Source organism: Danio rerio, chromosome 25 (genome assembly GCF_052040795.2).
Source record: "Danio rerio strain M-AB ecotype USA chromosome 25, GRCz13ab, whole genome shotgun sequence".
Classification (NCBI taxonomy): domain Eukaryota; kingdom Metazoa; phylum Chordata; class Actinopteri; order Cypriniformes; family Danionidae; genus Danio; species Danio rerio.
The window spans coordinates 29,963,415-29,987,292 of record NC_141045.1 but is presented as its reverse complement, the minus strand read 5'-3'; the positions used below and the strand labels follow the sequence as shown (position 1 = coordinate 29,987,292).

The following is a 23,878-nucleotide window of genomic DNA, read 5'->3' as shown; positions in this document are numbered from 1 at the left end:
AGATAGCCAAATGGTTTTGTAATGTTTTCATTATGACAGTTTACTCTGTACATTTTTTTCAATGCAAAAATGTCAGATTTTGTTGACATTTCCTAAAAATGCTCAAGACAGCACTGTATATTATTTGAATACTACATTAAAGTTAGACATCACTGCATTTAGTGAGGTATCTTGGAACAAGACACTGAATATGTATGTTTCACATTTTTATTGCATTTGCTCTTTGCAATTCTAATTTATTCACAGCATTGTGCAAAAGAAAAAATAAACCCTTATTTACAACAAACATAAACTTCCTTTGGGTAGAGCTGTGCATAACTGAAGGAATATTGCTGTAAATCATTCATGAAATTGTTCAATTAAAGATAGTTTTTTTTTTGTCAAATTTGCTAGACAGATTTTGAAAATTAGTTTAACATTTATGTATGTAATGACTCAAGTAATAAAATGAGGACTATTAGTTTTATATGGAATGACTATTTAGCATTCACAAGTTTAGTTAATTTTGACTGACATGACAGAAGCAAATGATAATGTTATAAAACAACAGAGAGTTGTATGAAGGCAATTGATGCATGTCCAAAAGCATTGACAATTTGTTGGAAGAAATGAGAAACTGCTACTATAATGTGCACTAATGACTAATTGTTTTGAGAAATGCATTAACTATTGTGCAAATGTAAATAGTGTTGTAAGAAATGCACCAAAGCCACTGAGAAAAACAAATAATGTGTAACCACAAATGGTGATGATAATGATGATGAATATTATTAATAGTAGTAGTCATAATAATTATAATAGTATTGCTTATTATTATTATTATTATTATTATTATTATTATTATTATTATTATTATTTTTTATTATTATTATTATAAATAATGATAATCATAATAATAAAGGCATTAGGAATTAATGTTGCACGTTATCAGTATAATTTAAGGATTCATAATTTAAATAAGTTATTTTTCTTTCTTTCTTTCTTTCTTTCTTTCTTTCTTTCTTTCTTTCTTTCTTTCTTTCTTTCTTTCTTTCTTTTTCTCTCTCTCTCTCTTCTCTCTCCCTCCCTCCCTCCCTCCCTCTCTCTCTCTCTCTCTCTCTCTCTCTCTCTCTCTCTCTCTCTCTCTCTCTCTCTCTCTCTCTCTCTCTTTCATAGTATAATAACACCTTGGACCAGAATTTCAATAAACCCCTATGTGAAGTAGATGGCCAGCAGATAAACGTCCATACCCGGGAACTTCTGGACCGTGAGAACCAAGCCTTGAAAGACAAGATTAAAGACATTATTTCATGCTTTGAGGGGAACCAAGAAGAAAATATCAATGTAAAGTAGCAAAATAAAATGTCTACAATTAACTTTTAAACACTTGAACTGTATCCTGTTTGTTTTACAACTATGTTTTATGTGTTTAGGACAAACTACAGGACTTTAAGCATATCATGGACTTTCTGGACCAAAACAAAGATCTCCTGGAGAATCTGGGTCCTGAGGTCAACAAACTTAAAGAGATACAAACAAAAGTAGATGAACTCGACGAAGAGGTTAGCACCCTTAAAGTCAGAATGGATCAACTGGAAAAAGAGAAACAAGGTAACTTGTCCTCAAGTGGTTGTAATCCTTTATGAGTTTATTTCTTCTGTTCAACACAAAATAAATAAAAGAACACAAGCCAAGGCAAGTTGCGTTTTCACTGTCACTTCCGGGGCCTGATCGGGCCAAAGCGAGGCTTTCTTGGGGCCAGTGTCCAGCCTTTTTCGGCCCGCCAAATACCTTGGGCCAAAAAGGGCCAGCTGGGGCTTCGGGCGGAGTAAAAGGAGAGGCGGACACTAACTTTCTGATTGCACACGTCACGAGTACATGCGGCAAAACAAATAATGGAAAGAAAACATCTAGCCTTATAGGCTGGGGTCTTTTTGCTTATGATCACCCTTATGTTTCCCTTTTAAACGTAAGGCTGTTGCATAAAATAATAAAGTTTTAGTTTATAAGTGACATTCTTTGCTGCATCCTCCTTGATGTTTTAATAACTCATAATAATCTTTACACCATATTAAAGACACAGCAGAGAGTAAAGGTTTTTGAGATTTTTTGTAAAGTTTAAAAGGTATGTTTTTGTGCGTTTAGATGCTTGTGTGTGTGTGTGTGTGTAAGACCGAGCAAAAGAGCGCTCCCTTCACAGCTCTCTTGATGCTGCGAGCGGCTTTTTTTTTTTTTTTTTGAGATAATACACAATATGAATACAACAGAACGACATAAAACTTTACAAATTACATGCTCACTTTTGTAGGCTCAAAACAATAGTGTCATATCTTGATAAAATAGCCTAAGCCATATTGAAATAATTAAAAGAATTACAAATTTTGGATATAGTAAAATCGCATTAAAGAAATAAACCAATATAAAACAAACAAAAAAAAAATTGTTTTGTGTTTACCTTATGATTAAAGTTGTTGCACGTCCACCTGTCCCTGCCTCTGAATCAGCGAGTTTTAGCTACTTTCTAATGCTGTGTTCACACCCGATGCAGAAGAAGCATCAAGCACGAGTGATTTACATGTTAAATGAATGCAAACATGAGAATAGACATCCTGAGGTGCGATAAGCATGAATAGCGTGGCACGAATGACGCAAATTGCACGAATGGCGTTGTGCGAATGGCGCGATATTTGCTAGCTTTTGTGGGGGCGTGATTGTGATGTAGCGCCTGTTGTTGGTGTCCCGGGGGAAATCTTTCAGCTGACACTGACAACAGTTCATTAAACTGTGCTCGACTCAGTCAGAAGCACCGCTGAAAGCCTTCATCATCCAGGTTAAGTTTCTAGAGGAGTTTATGAGCTCATAGAGCTGGTGCACCTCTGAAAGGATCTAGTGGACTCAGACACAGCCCTACACGTATCGACACTGTTTTTCAGCCTTCATAAGGCACATAAACACAGTTATTTTCTTAATAAAATCCTTGTTAGCCATTTAGCAAAGAAGCAAGAGTCACCGGGCAGACAGAAGCCCTGCCCATCACATGAGTCCGCGTCTGTTCTGAAGTAAATATGATGCGCGAATGAAGCAGGGTTTGACGCGCGAATGAAGCAGGGTTTGACGCGCGAATGAAGCAGGGTTTGACGCGCGAAAGAAGCAGGGTTTGACGCGCGAAAGAAGCAGGGTTTGACGCGCGAAAGAAGCAGGGTTTGACGCGCGAAAGAAGCAGGGTTTGACGCGCGAAAGAAGCAGGGTTTGACGCGCGAAAGAAGCAGGGTTTGACGCGCGAAAGAAGCAGGGTTTGACGCGCGAAAGAAGCAGGGTTTGACGCGCGAAAGAAGCAGGGTTTGACGCGCGAAAGAAGCAGGGTTTGACGCGTGAATGAAGCGAGTGAACTCAAGTGTTCACTCAGCTATTTACGCGTGAATAGCGTGATTTATCTGCGCGTTCCGCGTCTGGTGTGAACACAGCATTAGAGTTCAGATTAAACAAAACTACCGCAAAGAAACTTGACACAGAGGAACATAAAAACTTACTGCCAGCTACCATTTCAAAAGTGTTATTGCAGAGCAACACAAAAGCCGCCTTTCCACTGTACACGACAAGCAACAGTCTGTAATTCATTTATTTCCAATGGAGAGTAGTCCGGGAGATGCGTGGAGTTCCGATTATCTCCTTATGCGGAAAATTCTGATCTGATTTGAGCTGTGGACTCGTTAAAATATTTGAGCTTCTGCGACATGGGACTGGTCGACCAGATGTGATGTATTCCAGTGTTGTCTAGGGAGATTCATGTGGAAGATGAGAAATAGTTTTTTTTTTTTTATCAGAAAAAAGTTTATATTATAAAAAAGTTTTTATCTATACATAAGTAATACAAAATATTTTTTTTATCTTATGTCCACATTCCCTCCAAAACTTAAATCGGTCCATGAATTTCTATTATTCATTCATTCATTCATTCAACGATGGTGAACAGAGTTATTCGCTTGCTTTTGCACTCCCTTATTTCGGACACTGCGAGAATCTAGCTTCTCTCCCATGGTGCTCGACAAAACTGAAAATTCTGTGCGATTGCCACTAGGAAGCGTATTCCGACAGTCATGTTCCAATGTCGTGTGCAGTGTAAAGGTGACTAAACAGTGCAGAAGTATAAATGCACGACCTACACGCAAGGCAGGCGCCGTGGGTCATGCTGATGACTCGATGCAGAAGTATAAGGGGCCGAACATGCATTTACATTCCAAAAATGCGAGGCGCACCTCACTGCCTTTTTTGTTGACAAGATTTCTTGTTGCTAGGCAACAACTGAATCAGCTGTGTATTGTCAAAGAGTATTGCTGTGCTTATTAATATAATTTTAATGTTTAATAATATTGTGATATTCAAGATTTGTGAAGTGTTAAGCACTGGATAACTCAAAACAGCAACCAAGTCTCTCATTCATCTTCAAAAGTCTCCGTTCAAAAGTTCAAAATGCTTGTAGTCGTTTGTAAATCATTTAAAAAAGCCCTTAGGGGCCGATCACACCGAACACATTTTTTTGCTTTGAGAGATGGCTTTTTATAAAATGATTTACTATCGACCGCGAGCATTTTCTGTGCGCATCAGATTTTAACCGCCTTCTGCGCCGCTCGTTTTTGCCCTTGCACGCTGTGCACTCGCAGTTGAAAAAAGTTCAACTTTGAGCAGATAAAGCATGTTATGTCACTCGTGTCTTTTTCATTCTCCAATCAAATGAAAGCAGAGCCAGGGGTTCCGATGTGCCAGCAGTGTTTGTGTTGTTAAGACAACAACAGAGACTTTAAAAGATGGAGGAGAGACTTGTGGTTGATGTTTTGAGTTATCCAGAGCTGTATGACAAATCTTGAATATCACAATATCATTCATTCATTCATTTTCTTGTCAGCTTAGTCCCTTTATTAATCCGGGGTCGCCACAGAGGAAAGAACCGCCAACTTATCCAGCAAGTTTTTACGCAGCGGATGCCCTTCCAGCCGCAACCCATCTCTGGGAAAATCACAATATTATTAAGTATTAAAATTGAATTAATACAGCAACACTCTCGCACAATACCCAGCTGATTCAGTCGTTGCCTAAAGACATAAAACAAGCGCACCACACTTCATTTTTCCTTGTAAACAAAAAAGGCAGTTGAGGTGCGCCTTGGTTTTTGGATTAGCCTTTAGGTTTAAGCATTTGACCAATGACAGCTTGTGTACCTTTTATTGTGTACATTTTATTTATTGTGTACATTAATTCATAAATAGCAAAATTATGCTATATTGATAATAGCCTCAGTTAGAACCATTCTATCCTTAACTTATAAAAAAAGGATTCTTCTAAGTTACATTAATGTGAAACTTTATTTTACCTGGGGTTTAAAATGAAGTAAGGATAGACTGTAAAGTTTAAAACTCTGAAAATGTGTAAAGCGTAAAAAGCTCCAAAATCGTCCTTCACAGATACACAAAGGTTTGGTTCACAAAAAAGAAAATGTATTCGCTATTTTTTTCCCTAAAGTGGTTCCAAACCTTCATGAGCTTATTTCTTTTGTTGAACACAAAATACAAAATTTTAAAGAAATCTTACAGCATGCAACTGTCACTGTAAGTGGCATTCAGTATTATTAAGTATTACACAGGTATTTGTCATGGATAAGTTTTACTCATTTTGATTCATTTTGAGTTTAAATGTTTATATGCGAGTGTACTGCAATATTAATTCCATTTAATTTCATTGCTCTTTCATCCACAGATCCATTGCTTCCTGGCATCCCACCTAGATATAAGAATCATCTTTTTGAGTTTTGTCGTGCAAAGAAATGGCTCGAGCCTGTTTTTACAGAGACTCAAGAAGCCCAGGGTATCAAGTGCACCATTTAACATTCAACATGCATATGGAAACAAATAAACATGAATTAAATTATTGATAATCATTAATTCAGGTTAGATTCAACAGTTCACATCTTCTGTACAGGTTATAGGGGTAAGGTGACAGTGAATGGGCAAAGTTTTACTGGCATAAGAGTTTTTAATGACAAAAAGGGTGCCCATCAGGAGGTAGCATGCATTGCCCTTGAACAGATGAAATCACAGGAAGAAAGCACGAATGAACCATCCAGTTCTGTTATGCAGCCTGAGACGTCCTGCTCATCTTCCTCAGGTAAAGCAGGAATTTTGTTGACTATTTGATGCACATTGAATAATGATGCACCTTCTTGCTTGAAATGAAACTATGATCAGTATGTCATTTTGAAATTTCAGGAATTTACTTTGGCAAAGTAACCGTGGATCTCAATTTAGAAGTTGAGTCAGAAAGATGCCCTTCAGCAGAGGAAGCAAGTGAAGCAGTTTATAAGATTTTATGGGAAAGTTTTCACCTCAGCGCTCCAGTACAAGGTAAATTAATCGGTCACGCTTTACATTACGGTTTCATTAGTTAATGTATTTACTAAACTGAACTAAGTATGAACAATACGTGTGCAGCGTTTATTAATCTTAGTTCAGCATTTAATGATTTCTTGTAAAATCCAGATTCATGCTTGTTAACATTATGTAATGCACCAAGAGTAATCTAACAATGAACAGCAGTATTTTCATTTACTAACGTTAACAAATACTCTAATGAATGAATTATTCATTGTTTGTTCATGTTAGCAAATGCATTAAATAACATTAACTAATACAACCTTATTGGAAAGTGTGACCAATTAAACATTTACTTTAGATTAAGATATATTGTAAAGACAATGTAATTACGAAGTATTAAGTATTGAAATAGCAGGGCTCAACAGTAAGGACTGCCCGAGGGCCCAGGACCAGTGTGAGAGATGACCTGGACAGTAGACAGGATCGTTACTGGCCCAATCGGGCAAGTGCTGCTTTGTCACTAAAGTTGAATTTGTCTGCAACTATTTCTCAGTCGGTGCAAATACAGTCTTAGAATCGAGAAACAGTTTGTGCCTTTAAGCCTTTTAATGCTACCTTATGTGTGATGTCATAAACACTATATTTCTTTTTAATTCCTCTTATCTGATTGGGTATTTTGAGCACTTTTTTTTTTCTGTGACCTGGTAACGTTCGAGGTTACTAAAGTAACCCTTCATTCCCCGAGGAGGGGAACGGAAGCTCTATAAGTGGATTTGATGTTCTAAATCCACGTATTGGAAGTTTGGTTCAGAAGCTACTCGTCTGAAAGAGTATTGAACGGGCCAATTAAGAATGAATTGGCAGCGCAAGCCTGCGCAGGTGAGCGGCATAAGCAATCAACTGAGTATATAAGCTCACCTGGCACCAGCAGACGCTATCCTTTTTAAGCTGAAGAGACTTTTAACAGCTAAGGGACAGTCATTATGGTGACGGAGTATAGTGCTTCCGTTCCCCTCCTAGGGGAACGAAGGGTTACTTTAGTAAACTCGAACATTCCCCTTCGGGGGGAACTCCAGCACTATAAGTGGATTTGATGTTCTAAATCCACGTATGGGAGCCCATTGAAAGCGCCATAATGACTGCAGCTTACCAACACCCACCATGAGAGAGCGGTCAGGCAAGCGTGACGCGCCCAGATCATGAGAGGCGTGGTCCTCCAATGTGCCCTTGGCGCTAACTTATCCCACTTCAAAAGAAGTTTTACGGAATAGGTATCTTTTTTGGGAGTCGCTAGCATCTAGATAATTCTAGGAATACACGACAGTACGTTGGGAAGCGTGCCATCCCAGTAGGGAGGACGCTGCGGAGACCATCCGCACCCAATAGGGGGAACAAATGGAATTACATATGGACTAACCCTGAAAAGGGGGAGTGCGCATAAAAGGTGGTTAGCAGATAGGGAAAGCACGAGTCCGCCCAGGGGAGGAACTTAACCGTGGCGGAAAAGCATATGGGGATCACCAGCGAGGATCGGCCATAGCAGGCACCTATACCCAAAACGCGGGCTGACCAGCGGGCAGACCTACAACGTAATGGGCCAGCAAGTGACTCCTCCGCTGAGTCAGTGCTGGGGGCCTCGGAGGAATCTGCAGGGCTCACCGAACGGGGAACTTACTGACAGACAGGAGGGTGCATATCTCTCCGTGTTAGGGAAAAAAGGCACCGCAAGCGTGTACAACACCTACCGAGTTGTTTCCTCAATCACCAAAGGTACCTAACACCCTTGAGGAAACCGGCTTCACTCGCAGATTATAAAATCTTGCAAATGTGTTGGGTGTCGCCCAGCCCGCAGCTCTACAAATGTCTGTTAAAGAAGTGCCACGCGCACACGCCCAAGAGGATGCAACGCTCCGAGTGGAGTGCGCGGCTGACCTCTGCTCAAATAAGCACATGAAATAGCCTCCACAATCCAGTGGGATAAACGTTGTTTAGACACGGCACTTCCCTGCTGCCGTCCGCCATAACAGACAAAGAGCTGCTCAAAAGATCTAAAGTTCTGAGTACGGTCCACATAAATGCGCAGAGCGCGAACTGGACAAAGTAAGGACAGGGCTGGGTCTGCCTCCTCCGGGGGCAGCGCTTGCAGGGTTACTACCTGATCTCTAAAGGGAGTGGTTGGAACTTTGGGCACATAACCCGGGCGGGGTCTCAGGATAACGTGAGAAAATCCCGGCCCGAATTCCAGGCATGAGTCACTGACCGAAAATGCCTCCAGGTCCCCGACCCTCTTAATGGAGGCCAACGCGACCAGCAGAGCTGTCTTCAGGGACAGAAATCTTAAAGATACTGTATCGAGTGGCTCGAAGGGATCAAATCGCAGGCTCGTGAGAACGAGGGCGAGATCCCAAGAGGGCGTGAGAGGGGGGCGAGTTGGATTAATTCGCCTAGTGCCTCTGAGGAACCGGATGATGAGGTTATGCTTTCCCACGGTGCCGCCAGCCACCGCGTCATGGTGAGCGGAGATGGCAGCAACGTAAACCTTGAGAGTGGAGGGCAACAGCCTACTGTCCAGCTTCTCTTGAAGGAAAGAGAGCACAACACTGATCTGGCAAGATCGGGGGTCTTCTCTGCGAGAGACACACCACTCAGTGAATAGACTCCACTTCAGGGCGTAGACGCGCCTCGTAGAGGGGGCTCTAGCCTGAGTGATGGTATCAACCACCGCGGGCGGCAGGTTACCTAAGTCTTCCTCGCGTCTATGGACCACACGTGGAGGTTCCAGAGATCGGGACGAGGGTGCCAGACGGTGCCTTGTCCCTGAGAAAGTAGGTCCTCTCTCAAAGGGATCTGCCAAGGGAGGGCCGTCGCGAGGAGGGAGAGCTCTGATAACCAGGTCCGGTTGGGCCAGAGGGGCGCAACTAACAGAACCTGCTCCTCGTCCTCCCTGACCTTGCACATTAACTGCGCGATCAGGCTCACTGGGGGAAACGCATACTTGCGTATGCCCCGAGGCCAGCTGTGGGCCAGTGCATCCATGCAGAGAGAGCCCTCGGTCAGGGAATAAAACAACTGGCAATGAGCGTTCTCGGGGGAAGCAAACAGATCGATCTGGGCCTCCCCGAATCGCACCCATATCAGCTGGACAGACTCGGGGTGGAGTCTCCATTCTCCAGAGTGAATCTGCTGCCGTGAGAGCACATCGGCTGCACGGTTGAGCATACCTGGGATGTGAATGGCGTGCAGCGACTTCAGCCGCGGGTGACTCCAGAGGAGCAGACGGCGGGCGAGCTGAGACATGCGGCGAGAGCGCATACCCCCCATGCGGTTGATATACGCCGCCGCCGCCGTACTGTCCGTCCTGAACAGCACGTGTTGCTGCTTCAGCGCCGGAGAAAAACGGCGGAGAGCAAGGAACACTGCCAACAGCTCTAGGCGATAGATGTGCCAATGCAGATGGGCACCTACCCACAGGCCCGCAGCTGCATGCCCGCGACACACAGCTCCCCAGCCTTCGCTGGAAGCATCTGTCGAAACAACAACATGACTGGACACCTGTCCCAGAGACACACCGGCCTGCAGGAACAAGTGGTCGTTCCTGGGGCTGAGGGTGCGGCGACACAGCGCAGTAACAGAGACTCGGTGTGTGCCCGCATGCCATGCGCGTCTTGGAACTCGATCTTGAAGCCAGTGCTGAAGTGGTCTCATTTGGAGCAATCCGAGCGGCGTGACAGCCGCAGCGGAAGCCATATGCCCCAGGAGCCTCTGAGAATATTTCAGTGGGACCACTTACTTGCTGTCGAGCTCCCTCAGACAGTTCAGCAGCAGGCGAGCGCGCTCTCCGGGGAGGCGCGCTACCATGGTGACCGAGTCCAGCTCCATCCCGAGAAAAGAGATCCTCTGCACCAGGGCGAGTTTGCTCTTTTCCCAGTTGACCTGCAACCCCAGTAGGCGGAGATGCCGGAGCACCTCGTCTCTGTGCGCAGTCAATTGCTCCAGAGAGTGGGCTAAAATCAGCCAGTCGTCGAGATAATTGAGTATGCGGATGCCCGCAAGCCGCAGAGGCGCTAGGGCACCCTCCGCGAGTTTGGTGAAGACCCGCGGAGACAGAGAGAGCCCGAAGGGGAGGACCTTGTACTGCCATGCTCGACCTTCGAACGCAAACCACAGAAACTGACGGTGGCGTGGAAGAATGGAGACATGAAAATACGCGTCCTTCAGGTCTATGGCTGCAAACCAATCCTGAGGACGAACGCATCGGAGGATGCGCCTCTGCGTAAGCATTCTGAACGACAGCTTGTGAAGGCAGCGATTCAAAACGCGCAGATCTAGGATTTGCCGTGACCCACCGCTCTTTTTGGGTACGATGAAGTACGGGCTGTAAAACCTGCTCTCCATCTCGGCTGGAGGTACCGGCTCGATTGCACCCTTCGCCAGGAGGGCAGCAATCTCCTCTCGCAAGACAGGGGCGGACAGGGGATTGACCCTGGTGAAACACACGCCCGTGAACCAGGGAGGCCGTTTGGAGAACTATAGTGCGTAGCCGAGTCTGATCGTGCGTATGAGCCACCGCGAGGGGCTAACCAGGCATGCAGAGCCCTCGCTAATGACGTCATCGCAGCAATCGTTGACATACCCACGGAGGGGCAGCGCGGAGCGGGTGTGCTGATCCGGGGAGCACGAGGGTCCCACAGAAGAGCTGGAGGAGAGCGATTCGCTCTGGCTCCGCACCCTGACTTCGGAGGGGGGGTTTGGGGGCTGGGAGAAGGGAGACCGTCCCCCCAGCGCCCGTGAGCCGCTGGCGGAGCATGCAGACCTTGCGAGCTGAGAGGCGGCGCGTCCCAGGCTGGCAGGGCCTGCCGTGCCCGTGAGCCACTGGCGGAGTGCACCGAACCTACGAGCTAGAGAGCCGAGCTCAAACTGGCAGATTTCGGGCTGTCACCTCCGGAGAAGTGGAAAAGTGCCCTTTCATTTCATGGCAGTAAAAAGTGCCGTTGGAAATGGCGCCCCGCCCTCCAGCGGGGAAAGAGCAAGTTCCCTCCTCTCCAGATGACCTGTCCCAGGGAAGCTTCGCGGTCCGTTGCCAGACTTAGCGGCGTTCTGGGCAGGGGGAGTGGCCTGCTTCCGAGGTGCTTGACGCGCTTGCTTCGCCAGAGGCGAGTGCGGGGGCGGTGCAGCTCTCGTAGGCGGGCGCCTTCGGCGAGGAGCAGGTATGGATGGCACGGCGGGCAGAGCGGGCTTACGGGGCTGCCGATTAGACATCACCCATCGGACTGCTCTCTCACTGCCTCGAATTCCTGGGTCAATTCGCAGACTGTGTCGCCGACCAGCTTGGGATATGGGCGAGTCAAGAAAGCGGACTTTGTCAACTTCACGCATATCAACCAAGTTTTGTTAGAGGTGGGGCTTCAGGACCACTAGTGTGGACATCGTCCTCCCCAAAGCACACGCAGCGGACTTAGTAGTCCGAAGAGCTTAGTCGGCTGCGGTGCGAAGCTCATAAGCCTGGGTTGGACCCACCCTCGTGCAGCTCGGCCAGCGCCTGCGCTTGGTAGCGCTGGTCGGTGGCTATCGCATGCAAGGCGGATGCAGCCTGGTCCGTAGCTTTGTAAGCTCTAGCTCCGAGGGAGCCGAAAACTCACAGGCTTTGGATGGGAGACGAGGCAGACCCTGCCAAGAAGAGGCGCTGCGCGGATTAACCGCCATCGCACACTCAACCTGAGGAATCGCCACATACCCCCTGGCCGCTCCACCACCAAGAGTGGTGAGGATGGAGGGACACGCAGCACGAGCAGAAAAAAAGGTGCTCTTTAAGACCGCGTGAGCCTACTGTGCGTCGCCGGGAAGAAGGGAACGCCCCTCTAGTCGGTCCGGCCGCGGAGCTGGGGGATAAACCATCTCCAACCCACGGCCGAAGCAGCCCGGGAAAGCACGGCTAACACGTCCGTTTCAGTATCCGTTTTGACAGCGCTCACCTGCCGGAAGGGGGCGAGCAGGTCCGGATCATCGTCGGACAATGAAAGCCCACCCTCCGATGCCGCGGAGGACATCTGATCTCCGGTGTCAGCGAGCGTGAGAGCTACCATCTGATTAGACGGATCACTCCCAGCGCCCGAAGCTTGGATGGAGCGCTTGGAGGAGCGAGAGGTCCGCGAGCCCTTAGGCGGCGGATTATCTCTCGCTGGAACCCTCAGATCTGCCCGAGCGCCCGCTGCAGAACAGGAGGCGACTGGGGTGGCTCGCTCTCTCACGAGAGTTTGGCGCGATCTCAACTGCGCGACGGTCATGGCATCGTAGTGACGACATGAACCGCCCCCGAGCACCACATTAACATGCTGGACCCCCAAACATGTAATGCAGTGATCGTGCCCATCATCCGGAGCCAGGAAACCCCCGCAACCAGAAATGCACAGTCGGAGCGCCGTCCTGAAAAGGCTTGCGCAGGCTTGCGCTGCCAATTCATTCTTAATTGGCCCGTTCAATACTCTTTCAGACGAGTAGCTTCTGAACCGAACCTCCCATACGTGGATTTAGAACATCAAATCCACTTATAGTGCTGGAGTTCCCCCCGAAGGGGAACAACCAGTACAGCAAAGAGATGGCAACGTGGCGGCAAGATCAAATTATGAAGCTAAAAGAAAACGTCTGTTTCTAACATCTTGAAAGCAGACATTTACTTGGTTACACAACAAAAAAAAAGTGATGTTTTGCACAGTTTGCTGTCAGTTTGGCATTGTCCATACTGCTCTTTCTGTTTGCACAACACTTTGAATTTTGCTCATTATACCTTTAGTAACATTTTTTAAAATATTTAAAATCTAGATTCACAGATGTTATTTTTGACACATTATTAAAATTTTTGGCTAGGAAATAGTCATTAAAGTTACTGTAAATTGGAAGCTGCGATCGTTATTTTTTTTTTTGTAATGTTTTTTCTACTGTGCTTAATGGACATAGTAAAGTTGGCATTTCATTCAGAAAGATCAGGAAATGGGTTTTAGAAGAGTTATTACAACCTAACAGACTCGTGCTGCTCATCATTTCTGTCTCTTGTTAAAACTGACAGTTTGAGCAGCGATAGACATGCCCATTATCTCAAAGTCACGTAATCTGATGAATTAACTAAAAACAAACAGGAATTGCATTTTCAGATTTTAATTAAAGAATAGATAGGCAAACTATTTTTTTTTTCTTAATGACATGATGAATTGTCCACCACAAAACTAGCAAGGTAAGCTAACAAAATCATATAGTAGTTTTAATTTCTTGGGGACTTTAACTTCTCTTTTTTTTTTTTTTGGTGGGGACTGTGATCATTTTGGCAGGGCAAGTAAAATCTGAACCAGAAAAAAAAAGTTAGTGTTGAATCCTGCATAGTAATATATTTGTAAATAATAATTTTTATGAAGGTTTGTGCAATAAATGTCATGTTTTAACTTTTTAATGGACAATAATCCCAGTAAAACATCTAAAATTAATAGCGCTTGCACGACTACTGGTTTTTGCTAATCAATTTTTTTTCAAAACAATACTCGAGTTACTCGACTACTCGTGGTTCGAGCTACTAGTTAAAAAGACACAAAGAAATTCTTTTCAATACGTTTTAGTAATTCATAGCTGAATGCTTTGATTTCATAGTGCTAACATAAATTAACAAAACATTATATTACTTTTTTATGTTACAGAGTAACATAAAAATAAAAAGCTGCACGCAACATTGTCTTTTAACATCTGCATCATAAGCGTGCGGTATATGCAAAGCAAACTCATGTTCATCCTGTAATACTTTAAGTTATTAAAGTAACTTTATTATTTTTCAGCCGTAATAAAAACTAAGTGAAACTTAATTGTTAAACCAGTTCGGAAAGATAAAAATAGTTCTCGTCAACAATACAGCCGACCCGCAAAAAAAAAAAAAAAATAGCCTAAATTAATAAATAATGCATAAATAAAAAGTTGAAATTGAAAATACTTAAATTAAATATTTATAATACAAACGAAAAAAAAAAGAAAAAAGCTAGGCTAATTATTGCACTTTAATTATACATTTAATGTAGGCTATAGAAAGCAAAAGTAGCCACACTCGAAATCTAAAATGCGTCCTGAAAACTCATATTCATAACGCAGTATTCATAAAACTAGTTAAAAAATTAAGAAGATTATTCTGAGCTAGGCTAAATCTCAATCAATCATGTATTTCTGCTACGTTTCAACTGTTACTAAAATAACAAAATGAACGAATATATATATATACTTTAACCGGCCTAAAGATTATGCAAACGATCCTGTGCGCGCAAGTAATAAGATATTATACAACAAGTAGTCTGATTTAAAAAAATAACTCTAATATTTAAGTTTTCAGCAGTGATAACAAGAATGTTAATTATTTTGGTTCAGAAAAGAAATAGCTCAACAAGCGACAATAGTCTATACTAAATAATATAAATAAAAATAAATAATAAATAAAATATTTATAAATAAATTATTTAAATAAATGAAAATTTATGTTAAAATAATAAATATAATATGCGCAGACACAGTAAAATAACAAATGACTGCATGCTATCTTAACATGCAGACATAATATATGAGAAAATGTATTTCATATTTAAAAGTCATAGAAAAAAACAACAACAACGCAACTATGAATGAAAAGTCCGTCTTGCAATTTAATCATTTTATATTTACCCTGTTTTCGACAGAAATAAGGGATAGAATCTTACTTCATCCGACTTTATACAGAACACGTCATCCCCGCTCTCATCCTTTTGTCAGTCTTTGGTCAAGCTCATGGATCGCTGGTTTACATTCAGAAATACAAGCGCATCCATGTGAGAGGGATGCAGGTTGCTCTACAGTGTTGCCGGCCATAGAAAATTTCTTTCACTTCGTGTGCTGGTGGCAGGGATAGCAAGAAATTATTTCGCTAGCTTGGATAGTAGAGGAAACTGATGTTCATTACATTATTCGGTGTTTCCTATATGATTTTTTTTTTTCCAGCTGTGGCGGCAGGCTTTTTTTTATACAGATCTACCAAACACCTATGCCGTTATTTCAATCTCTTTGCTTGCGCACAAAATTATTAAGATAAAATCATAATATGCAGAGCAATAGATACTATAAAGTATATTTATGGAATCTGTTAATCTAACTGAAAGATACGTCGTGTTTGCTGGCCTCACACATCACGCACCTGTCAATCAGTCAGTCAGTCAATCAGCACGTAACCTTTAAGGGTTAAACAAATGAGGCACACACAGTAAAGTTTGTGCTGTTATATTTCACGTATTTTTTTTATACGTTTCGATGCGATTATAACCAGCTATAACTATAACACGACTGAATGTTTGAATGGGAAGCTGTAATGTTTTTTGGTGTGGCGCCCCACCATGGAAGAATTAATGTAGCGGAAAACATGTTAACTACCATTAGAGAGGATTCCCTGTGGTGTTAATTTTGATAATGTAAATAATCTTGAATTGAATCCTCAGTTGTAGTTGTAAACTTTAACCTTGGATCGTGATGTTTGTTGGATACGTTTGTCTTTTTGATGTCATTTATGGTAAATGCACGCTCGAGTAGTCGATTGCTTTTGAGAGCGTCAACTAGTGGGTGAGGTAGTCGATCGCTCGACTAGTTGACTAGTCTATGCAAGCCCTAAAAATTTATATCATTGATGTTTCTCAAAAATGACTCAAATGTATTATTTGCCTTATTAAAGGTTTCATCATTGCCTCATAAGATGTAAGGCAGATATTCAAGATTTAAAAATATAATTATATATCATTATAAGTATGAAAGCTTTATGTATTACTTATAAATACATACAATGAACAAAAGATATTGCCTGAAAATTAATCCATTTTAGGTTTGTGCAACAAAGGATAACTCCACTGATTATAATATCACAGATTATTGCTTTTTCACTACACATCAGGACACAAAGCTTTTTTCAATCAAAATTTTTTTTAATTCTTTGTTTTACATTTTGTTTATTTATTCTTATGTATTTTCATAATAGTTTCACCACATTATCATGAATATGTTTCATGCTGTTACCCTGTTTTTATTTGTATTTTTGACATATATTTTCTTTAGTACGTGTTATGGCAAAACATGAATTTCAGAATGACACAAAAATAAAACGTATTTTTTTCATTCCTTTTCCAACAGGTCAGACACACAGGTCAGTGATCTTGGAATATTTCAATGCAAATTATTTCCAAAAACCATTAGAATACTTTGTTCAAAATGATGACAACACAACTAGCTGCAAGCTCAAACTCATTGGGCCTTTCACATTTTATGACAAAGGTAATTACTCTTCTGCTGTTAGTCATTGGTTAAACATCACATTAGGGTTGGGCCGAAAGACGTTCCTCCGCCCCGTCCATGTCGCAATCCCGCTCGCAAAAAATGCACACTTTGGCCCCGTTTACTTAGTGTTAAAATGCCATTTTAGAACGTAAATGATACCCATCCACACTGTGTTTAACCTAGCATTTCTAAACAGCCCTCCGTCTGCTGAAAACGCTCATCAAGTTACCACACAGACACAGCCACACACTGTTATGCGCTCCTCTGAGCTCCAAAGAGCAGTGCATGTCGGACAGTTTATCAATAATGTACTGCAGGATCATGTTTCACTATAGTTGTTAAATGTGATGTTCAGACATCCCAAGTCTCCTTGAAGTTCCTGGAGTCTCTATGCATTTGCATGACTCATAATGCCTGCAAACGAGTGATAATCTCCCAGAAATCGTGCGTCTCCCTCCCGGTCCTCAAATAAGGACCCTTCTCACCCCTGAATCCCTCCTTGCTGTTTAGACACGTCGCACACCCCCCATTCCCCCTGTCTTTTACATGATGACGATACCATCATCCATCTTGATGTTTCACATTAGACATCGTACGATGCCAAATTGGTCGACATCGCCCAACCCTACATCTCACATTTTTCTTTTCCTTCAGCTTTGTGTGGATTTACAATCTATTGTTTGCTGATCTTTTGTTTTCATTTCTTGGATTATTTTAGATGGCTCCACCAAGAAGAAACTGGCAGATCAACAGGCAGCTAAAGTTGCCTTGCAGCATCTGTCAGGTATCTTCAACTGTGCTCCAATATCAGAAACGGAAAAGAACTTCAAAGGAATTCTGAAGGAGTGTCTTGAGACAAGGGGTCTCAAAAGTCCCAACTATACCACTGTGAATAATCCAGAGATTAGTGAAAAACAGGTGGCCATGAGCATCAGCCCAGACCTGACAAATTCTGCAGCATCTATTACTCAGGCAGCAGAGAAAGAGCATTCAGAGCTCAAGTCTGGCAACATTTGCAAATCAGCACAGCTTCCGGTATTTCAAGAGGCAGCTTGTATTTCTGTTCCTGTGCTGCCAGACCCTCAAGTCTCCAGTTCTCCAGCTGTAGTAAGGAAAAAGCCCAGGATTGATTGTCTAGGTAAAGCCTTCTTTATACTTTTATCTAGCATCCCACTCAACTCCGCAAACTGCACACCCAGTTTGGAGATGTTTGTATTGTTATACATTTTTTTTAAACAAAACGGATTGGATATAGTGTAGAGCAGTTTTTATTATCAACCGATGCTTGACATGCTTGACAATTTTACCGCTGCCTGGGATGGGGGGAGGGGAAGTGTGAACGTAGCTTGCTAGGCGACCATCAACCATTTTCTCAGAGGATGCTGCAACTCTTATGCAAATTTTATTTATGGAGAAAATAAAAAAAAGCACTGCAGTGTTTGCCAGATAGTCCACAGAAATGTGTATATTCCTTACAAAATATTAAGCTGATTGGTCAGTTCTTTTCACGTTGTGCTCGAAGCATTCTGAAGTTGTTTTCACAAGCATCGCACCACTTGTGTACGTCACTCCTAATATACTGATTTCACATGACCACTGTTTTAAAAGCGAAAGCAAGGCTGTGGTGGGAAGAAACCTGGAAGTTTGCCTGGAGTCACACAGGAACGGCGTCTGTGTACCTTACTGTATATCTTATCAGCGAAGAGAAAGTGACACAAATGTATAATTTCTTACTTTGAGTGACCCGAAGATCCGTTCTGAATGGATAGTGAAGCTAAAAAGGAATATTGAATCGAGAAAGGGCACTAGTTGGTTAACCTTTCCTTTCCCAAACGCACGTTTTAGATGCCATTTATCAAATTTAGGTTAATAAAATGATTCAAAGTCTTTTCTGTTGAGCACTGGTAAATTCTGTGGCAAATCTGCAGGGTTTAGGAACGTGATCAACAGGGCATAAATGTTAGCGGGAAATAGACGTTTTTAAAATTTCTGTACCAGGACAACCCTATTACAGACAACACGAGGGTGTGCTAAAGGGGACTGCATTGTTTTATTGCTCATCAGGTTGCATAGGCTGAAGCAGGGAAGCATCCCCACGGTGTTTACCTGGTGCCATGAACTAAGGCCTAGGACAGGAGTGGCCAACCCTGTTCCTGGATCCTGCAGATTTCAGTTCCAACCCATATCAAACACACCTGCCTATAATCATCACGTGGTTTTCAGGTCCTAATTAATTGGTTCAGGTGTGTTTGATATGGGTAGCAACTGAAATCTGCAGGAAGGTGGCTCTCCAGGAACAGGGTTGGCCACCCCTGGCCTAGGAGGACACTTAAGCTCATTACTCTTAAAGAGATTATGATTTTGTTTGATGCCTAATATGCTTTTAATTGTTTAAATTAAACTTAAGTTAATGCTTTTAAAGTGATGTTCACACCATATCTGCAGTTTGAAATTCGCGGCTAAGATTTGTAGCACACAGCATGTTGTTGCAATATTACAGTGCTGATCCTATACATCTAGGTTTCTTCCCACCTTCTCATTTTTTTAAATGGCGACCACATGAAATATGCGTATGCGCATGCCACGCACCTCCGTTAGAAATAACAAACAGGTGGAAAAGACGCGATGTGTGAATGATCTCTATCTATGTTAACTGTCCGATCATCATTTGCGATCTCAAGCAGTTGACCTTGTTGCACAGACATAGTGAATTCACCTGATTTGTTGACAAATGGGTTTCAGATCCATTCCTTAGCAGTCCATGGGTCCTTCACTGGGCCTTTTCCTCTTCGCAAAGAAACTTTTAAAAGATGTCTGTTTTTTGGCGCTCAAGTGGCCGAAATGTAACTGAGGAAAAATAGATATTTTTCAAAATAAAAGATTTTTCAAAATAAAATATTGTTCAAATTCAGATAGTAAAAAAAAAACTTAAATAATTATTGATTTCTTGTGTGGCCCAGTACCAATTGATCAGCCCGGGGGTTGGGGACCACTGGTGTAGAGGTCTTTACGGGTCCATTTGTATTCTAAAAACCACACACCACACACACTTTGCTTTTTCCAAATGGACCCAGTCAGACCTGATCTTATTGGCAGAGAATATAGTGGCATTTAAAGGGAGAGTTCACCCAAAAATTTGATAGTTCAGCCTTCACTTGTTACAAATGTAAACATTGTTAACCACAAAAGAAAGACATTATGAAAAATATTATAAATTGGTAGCCACTGACTACCATAGTTGTTGTTATTGTTGTTGTTGTTTTTTGTTGTTGTCAGTGGCTTCTGGTTTTCAACATTCTACGTAATATCTTATTTTGTATTTAACAGAAAAAAAACAAACCACTTCTGAAATCAGGTCAACAAATGAGTACATTTTCAGTTCTGTATGAACTCTCGCTGTAGTAATTCAGCTGCTGTTTGCACGTTGGAATTAAATGCACTTTAAGAACTGCAGGAAAAAAAAATAGGGTACATCCAGAAATTCATCTTACAGATATGAGATCCATCAGGAAATCCACTCATTATGGGGCATATTTGTTCATGAAGGAAAGGCCTTTACTTTTTTTTAAAGGGGTGGTCCGCTATGATATCATATTTTAAACTTTAGTTGATGTGTAATGTAGCTGTGTAAACATAAACAACTCTGAATGTAAAAAGTTCTAAGTTTAATGCAAAGGGAGACCTTGGTTTTTACAGAGTTAGCTTAGCAAAGCCTACAATAAATGAATTTTGGTGACTGCAAAAAATAAAATAAAAATAAATAAAAAACTCTCGTGCACATGTGCTTGTTACACAAAGTTCACACATTCTCACATACACACACACACACACACACACACACACATAGGCACACACAAAGAAGAGGTCTCTTAAAGGAGCCGCAACCCATTTTCACTCGTTACAGACACTTGTCAGATTTTATTTTAGTGTGCTGACAGGAGGTTGACTGAGGTTTACACAGCAGAAAAGTGCATGCTGTACGGGCGTGACTTGGAGCCGATCCGCGAATCGCAGCACATTATGACGATGACCAATAGAGTCACTTAAGGGCGGGCCTTTCAGAGGAACTAGGAAATATGACAGTCGTTTTCATGTTAGCTGAGTAGCTGTGTATAATCAAAGTGAGATATATATGAAAAAATAACGTGATTTCCTTCAAGTGAAATATGAGCACACATTGCTTTGCATCTTAAAAACACAACCAAGCCTTAAAATTACATTCTGGACCACCCCTTTAAATAAAAATAAAGTTTATCCACTGTTTCTTAATGTTGAGATCACACAAATATATAATATAATATAAAGAATATATAAAGATTATGTTTTTCACAACTTGGCACTGAACAATGTAAAAGGAAATATGTATAAAACAAAGATTTTTTTTACTTTTCAGGAAAAACTTTCTTTGGTAAAGTGACTGTAAATCTCAAAGACGTTATGTCTGATAGATGTTCTTCAAAGGAAGAAGCAGCTGAGGCAGCTTATAAGAACTTAATGGAAAGCTTTTGCATCAATGCCCCAGCAGAAGGTAAAGTACAAAGTTTAAGTTAGATATTAAAGCAATAAAAAGCTAAGCTTTTTATTTGTACACTGGATAAAGAACAAAGAAAATAGAGTAATGTTTAGTAACATACAGTGCATCCGAAAAGCATTCATAGCACTTCACTTTTTCCACATTTTATTCTACATATTTATTAAAAATGAAAAACCTAAAAAAAAAAAAAAAAAACATGTACATAAGTATTTACAGCCTTTGCTCAATACTTTGTTGCACCTTTGGCAGCAATTGCAGCCTCAAGTCTTGAATGTGAAGCCAGAATTTGAGATTTGAGAATTTTTGCAGTACCTCTCAAGCTCTATTAGGTTGGATGGGAAGTGATGGTGTACAGCCATTTTTATTTTCATTTTTAAGAACTGAGGTCAAGAGCACTAAAGCAGGTTTTTATTCATGATGTCTCTGTACATTGCTGCATTCATCTTTCACTCTATCCTGACTAGTAATCCAGTTTCTGCTGCTGAAAAACATCCCTACAGCATGATGCTGTCACCACCACCACCATGCTTCACTGTAGAGATGGTATTAGTCTAGTGATGAGTGATACCTGATTTTCTCCAAATATGACGCCTGGCATTCACTCCAAAGTGTTCAATTCTAGTCTTATCAGACCAGAGAATTTTGCCTCTTTAGGTCTGATAATATATGATAATGAGTTCATTTTTTCTTTTGTTATTAATTCCGGAGAACAAACTTGCAAATACCACCGTTTTTCTCCGGTCTACCTGCGAAAGCAGCACCTCCAATTCTCATTCGGTTCAAAGTTTCTCTTTTTGCCTGCTTTTGTCATTGCTTTTTCGTTGGGTTTTGCCAAAGTAGAGTTATTAGCATATTCATACGGGGGAGGAGGCAGGGAGGGGTTTTGCGCTCGTGCATGTTCCGCTCAGTTTCACGTTCATTCGGATATACAAAGAATATGCGTGGGATTCGGCAGTACGCAGAGTTTCATACATCTGAATTTTTTTTTATGTTTTAGTATGATTTCCACGCAAGTCTTTGTACATGAGGCCCCTGGTGGTTCCAAACATCTTCCAGTTATGGATGATGGAGGCCACTGTGCTCATTGGAACTTTCAGAGCAGCAGAAATTTTTCTGTAACCTTCCACAGCCTTGTGCTCCGAGACAATCCTGTCTCGGAGGTTTACAGACAATTCCTCTGTCTTCATGCTTGATTTGTGCTTTGACATGGACTGTTAACCCTAGGGCCTTATATAGACAGGTCTATGCCTTTTCAAATCATGTCCAGTCAGCCGAATTTACCACAGGTGAACTCCAATTCACTGCTGCTGAAACATCTCAAGAATGATCAGTGAAAACAGAATGTACCTAGGCTCAATTTAGAGCTTCGCGGCAAAGGCTGTGAATACTTATATACATGTGATTCTTCAGTTTTTTTTACTTCTAATAAATTTGCAACAATTTCAAAAAATCTTTTTTTTTCACATTGTCATTATGGGGTATTGTGTGTAGAATTTTGAGGAAATAAATTAATTTAATCAATTTTGGAATAAGGCTGTAACATAAAAAATGTAGAAAAAATGAAGCACTATTAATACTTGCCTGATGCACTGTATTCTGAGTGTGCTACTGTTGTTGTTGTTGTGGTTGGTTTGGTGTTTTTTTTGTGAGCCACAAATGCAAAAGTGTAAGTTCAGAACAGTATAATCTAGCTTTAATCCTTGTACCAAACAGGCCAGACATACAGATCAGTGATCATTGATCATTTTGGCAAATATGAAGTACAACAACCAATAGAAGAGTTTGATGATGATGACAACAACACAACAATCTGCATTCTGAAATTTAGCCCTTTTATTTTTTACGACAAAGGTAAGTTCATTTCTTTTTAATCGTTATTTAAACGCTTTCTGAATGATGTTATATAGTTACATAAACGTACTAAAGTTTTATTTGTTTGTTTCTTTAAGACTAGCCATAATCAGATACAGAAATGCTGAATGTTCTAATTTGAATCCACTCAAAATGTTACGACTCAACTAGTTTCGAGTCGTAACGTGGCTCTAGCCTAAGGTCATAGTTTACCAATATATGTATATGTATATGTATATATTGTACAAACATCTAAATATGTAAAAAAAAAAAAAAAAAAACACATTACATTTTTAAAGTTTAAATTTACATTTTAATATTAGGGAAATATAACAGCAGTAAGCACATCCTGCAGTTTTTAAATAAAGGTTTTATTAATAAAAGAAAAAAATCCAAAACTATATAGCCCTTTGCGAAAAACTGTTTTCCCCCCTGTTAAAACGTAACTCTGGCTTATCACGCCTGAGTTCAATTTCTTTGGCCTGATTACTGCCACACCAGTTAAAAATGAATAAATCAATTAAATAGGACCTGTAGGACAAAGTGAAGTAGACAAAAAGATCCTCAAAAAATATTTTTCACATGTGGCCACATGAAAACAAGAAAATATTATGGAGAACTGGACCGGAAAGCTGAACTAAAGCCTGCATAACTTGTGTTTCTTTATATAAATCAGTGCATAGTGTATAGTTTTGATAAGTTGGCAAGTCTGGTAATGTAGTATTTAAGCATTGAACAAGAGAAGTTATCTTATTGCCTGCTCACACTATCCTATCCGTAGCGTGGTCAGGCTCGTTTCCCGGATCGTTTGAGAAGTGTGAGTGTGCTGAATCGG

The 23,878-nt window shown here is 41.5% G+C and overlaps 1 protein-coding gene across 3 annotated transcripts in view; it reads left to right on the top strand.

Annotated features, from left to right (window-relative positions):
* si:ch211-91p5.3 overlaps positions 1 to 23,878 on the top strand; it is a 38,497-nt gene that overhangs the window by 1,632 nt on the left and 12,987 nt on the right. For all 3 annotated transcript variants that reach the window (XM_087312430.1, XM_087312431.1, XM_087312432.1), the window contains exons 5-13: positions 1,156 to 1,323; positions 1,413 to 1,590; positions 5,731 to 5,838; positions 5,953 to 6,138; positions 6,240 to 6,374; positions 16,515 to 16,655; positions 17,377 to 17,796; positions 21,052 to 21,186; positions 22,906 to 23,043. In XM_087312430.1, coding sequence (XP_087168556.1) covers positions 1,156 to 1,323; positions 1,413 to 1,590; positions 5,731 to 5,838; positions 5,953 to 6,138; positions 6,240 to 6,374; positions 16,515 to 16,655; positions 17,377 to 17,796; positions 21,052 to 21,186; positions 22,906 to 23,043 — 1,609 coding nt within the window. The remainder of the gene's footprint in view (positions 1 to 1,155; positions 1,324 to 1,412; positions 1,591 to 5,730; positions 5,839 to 5,952; positions 6,139 to 6,239; positions 6,375 to 16,514; positions 16,656 to 17,376; positions 17,797 to 21,051; positions 21,187 to 22,905; positions 23,044 to 23,878) is intronic.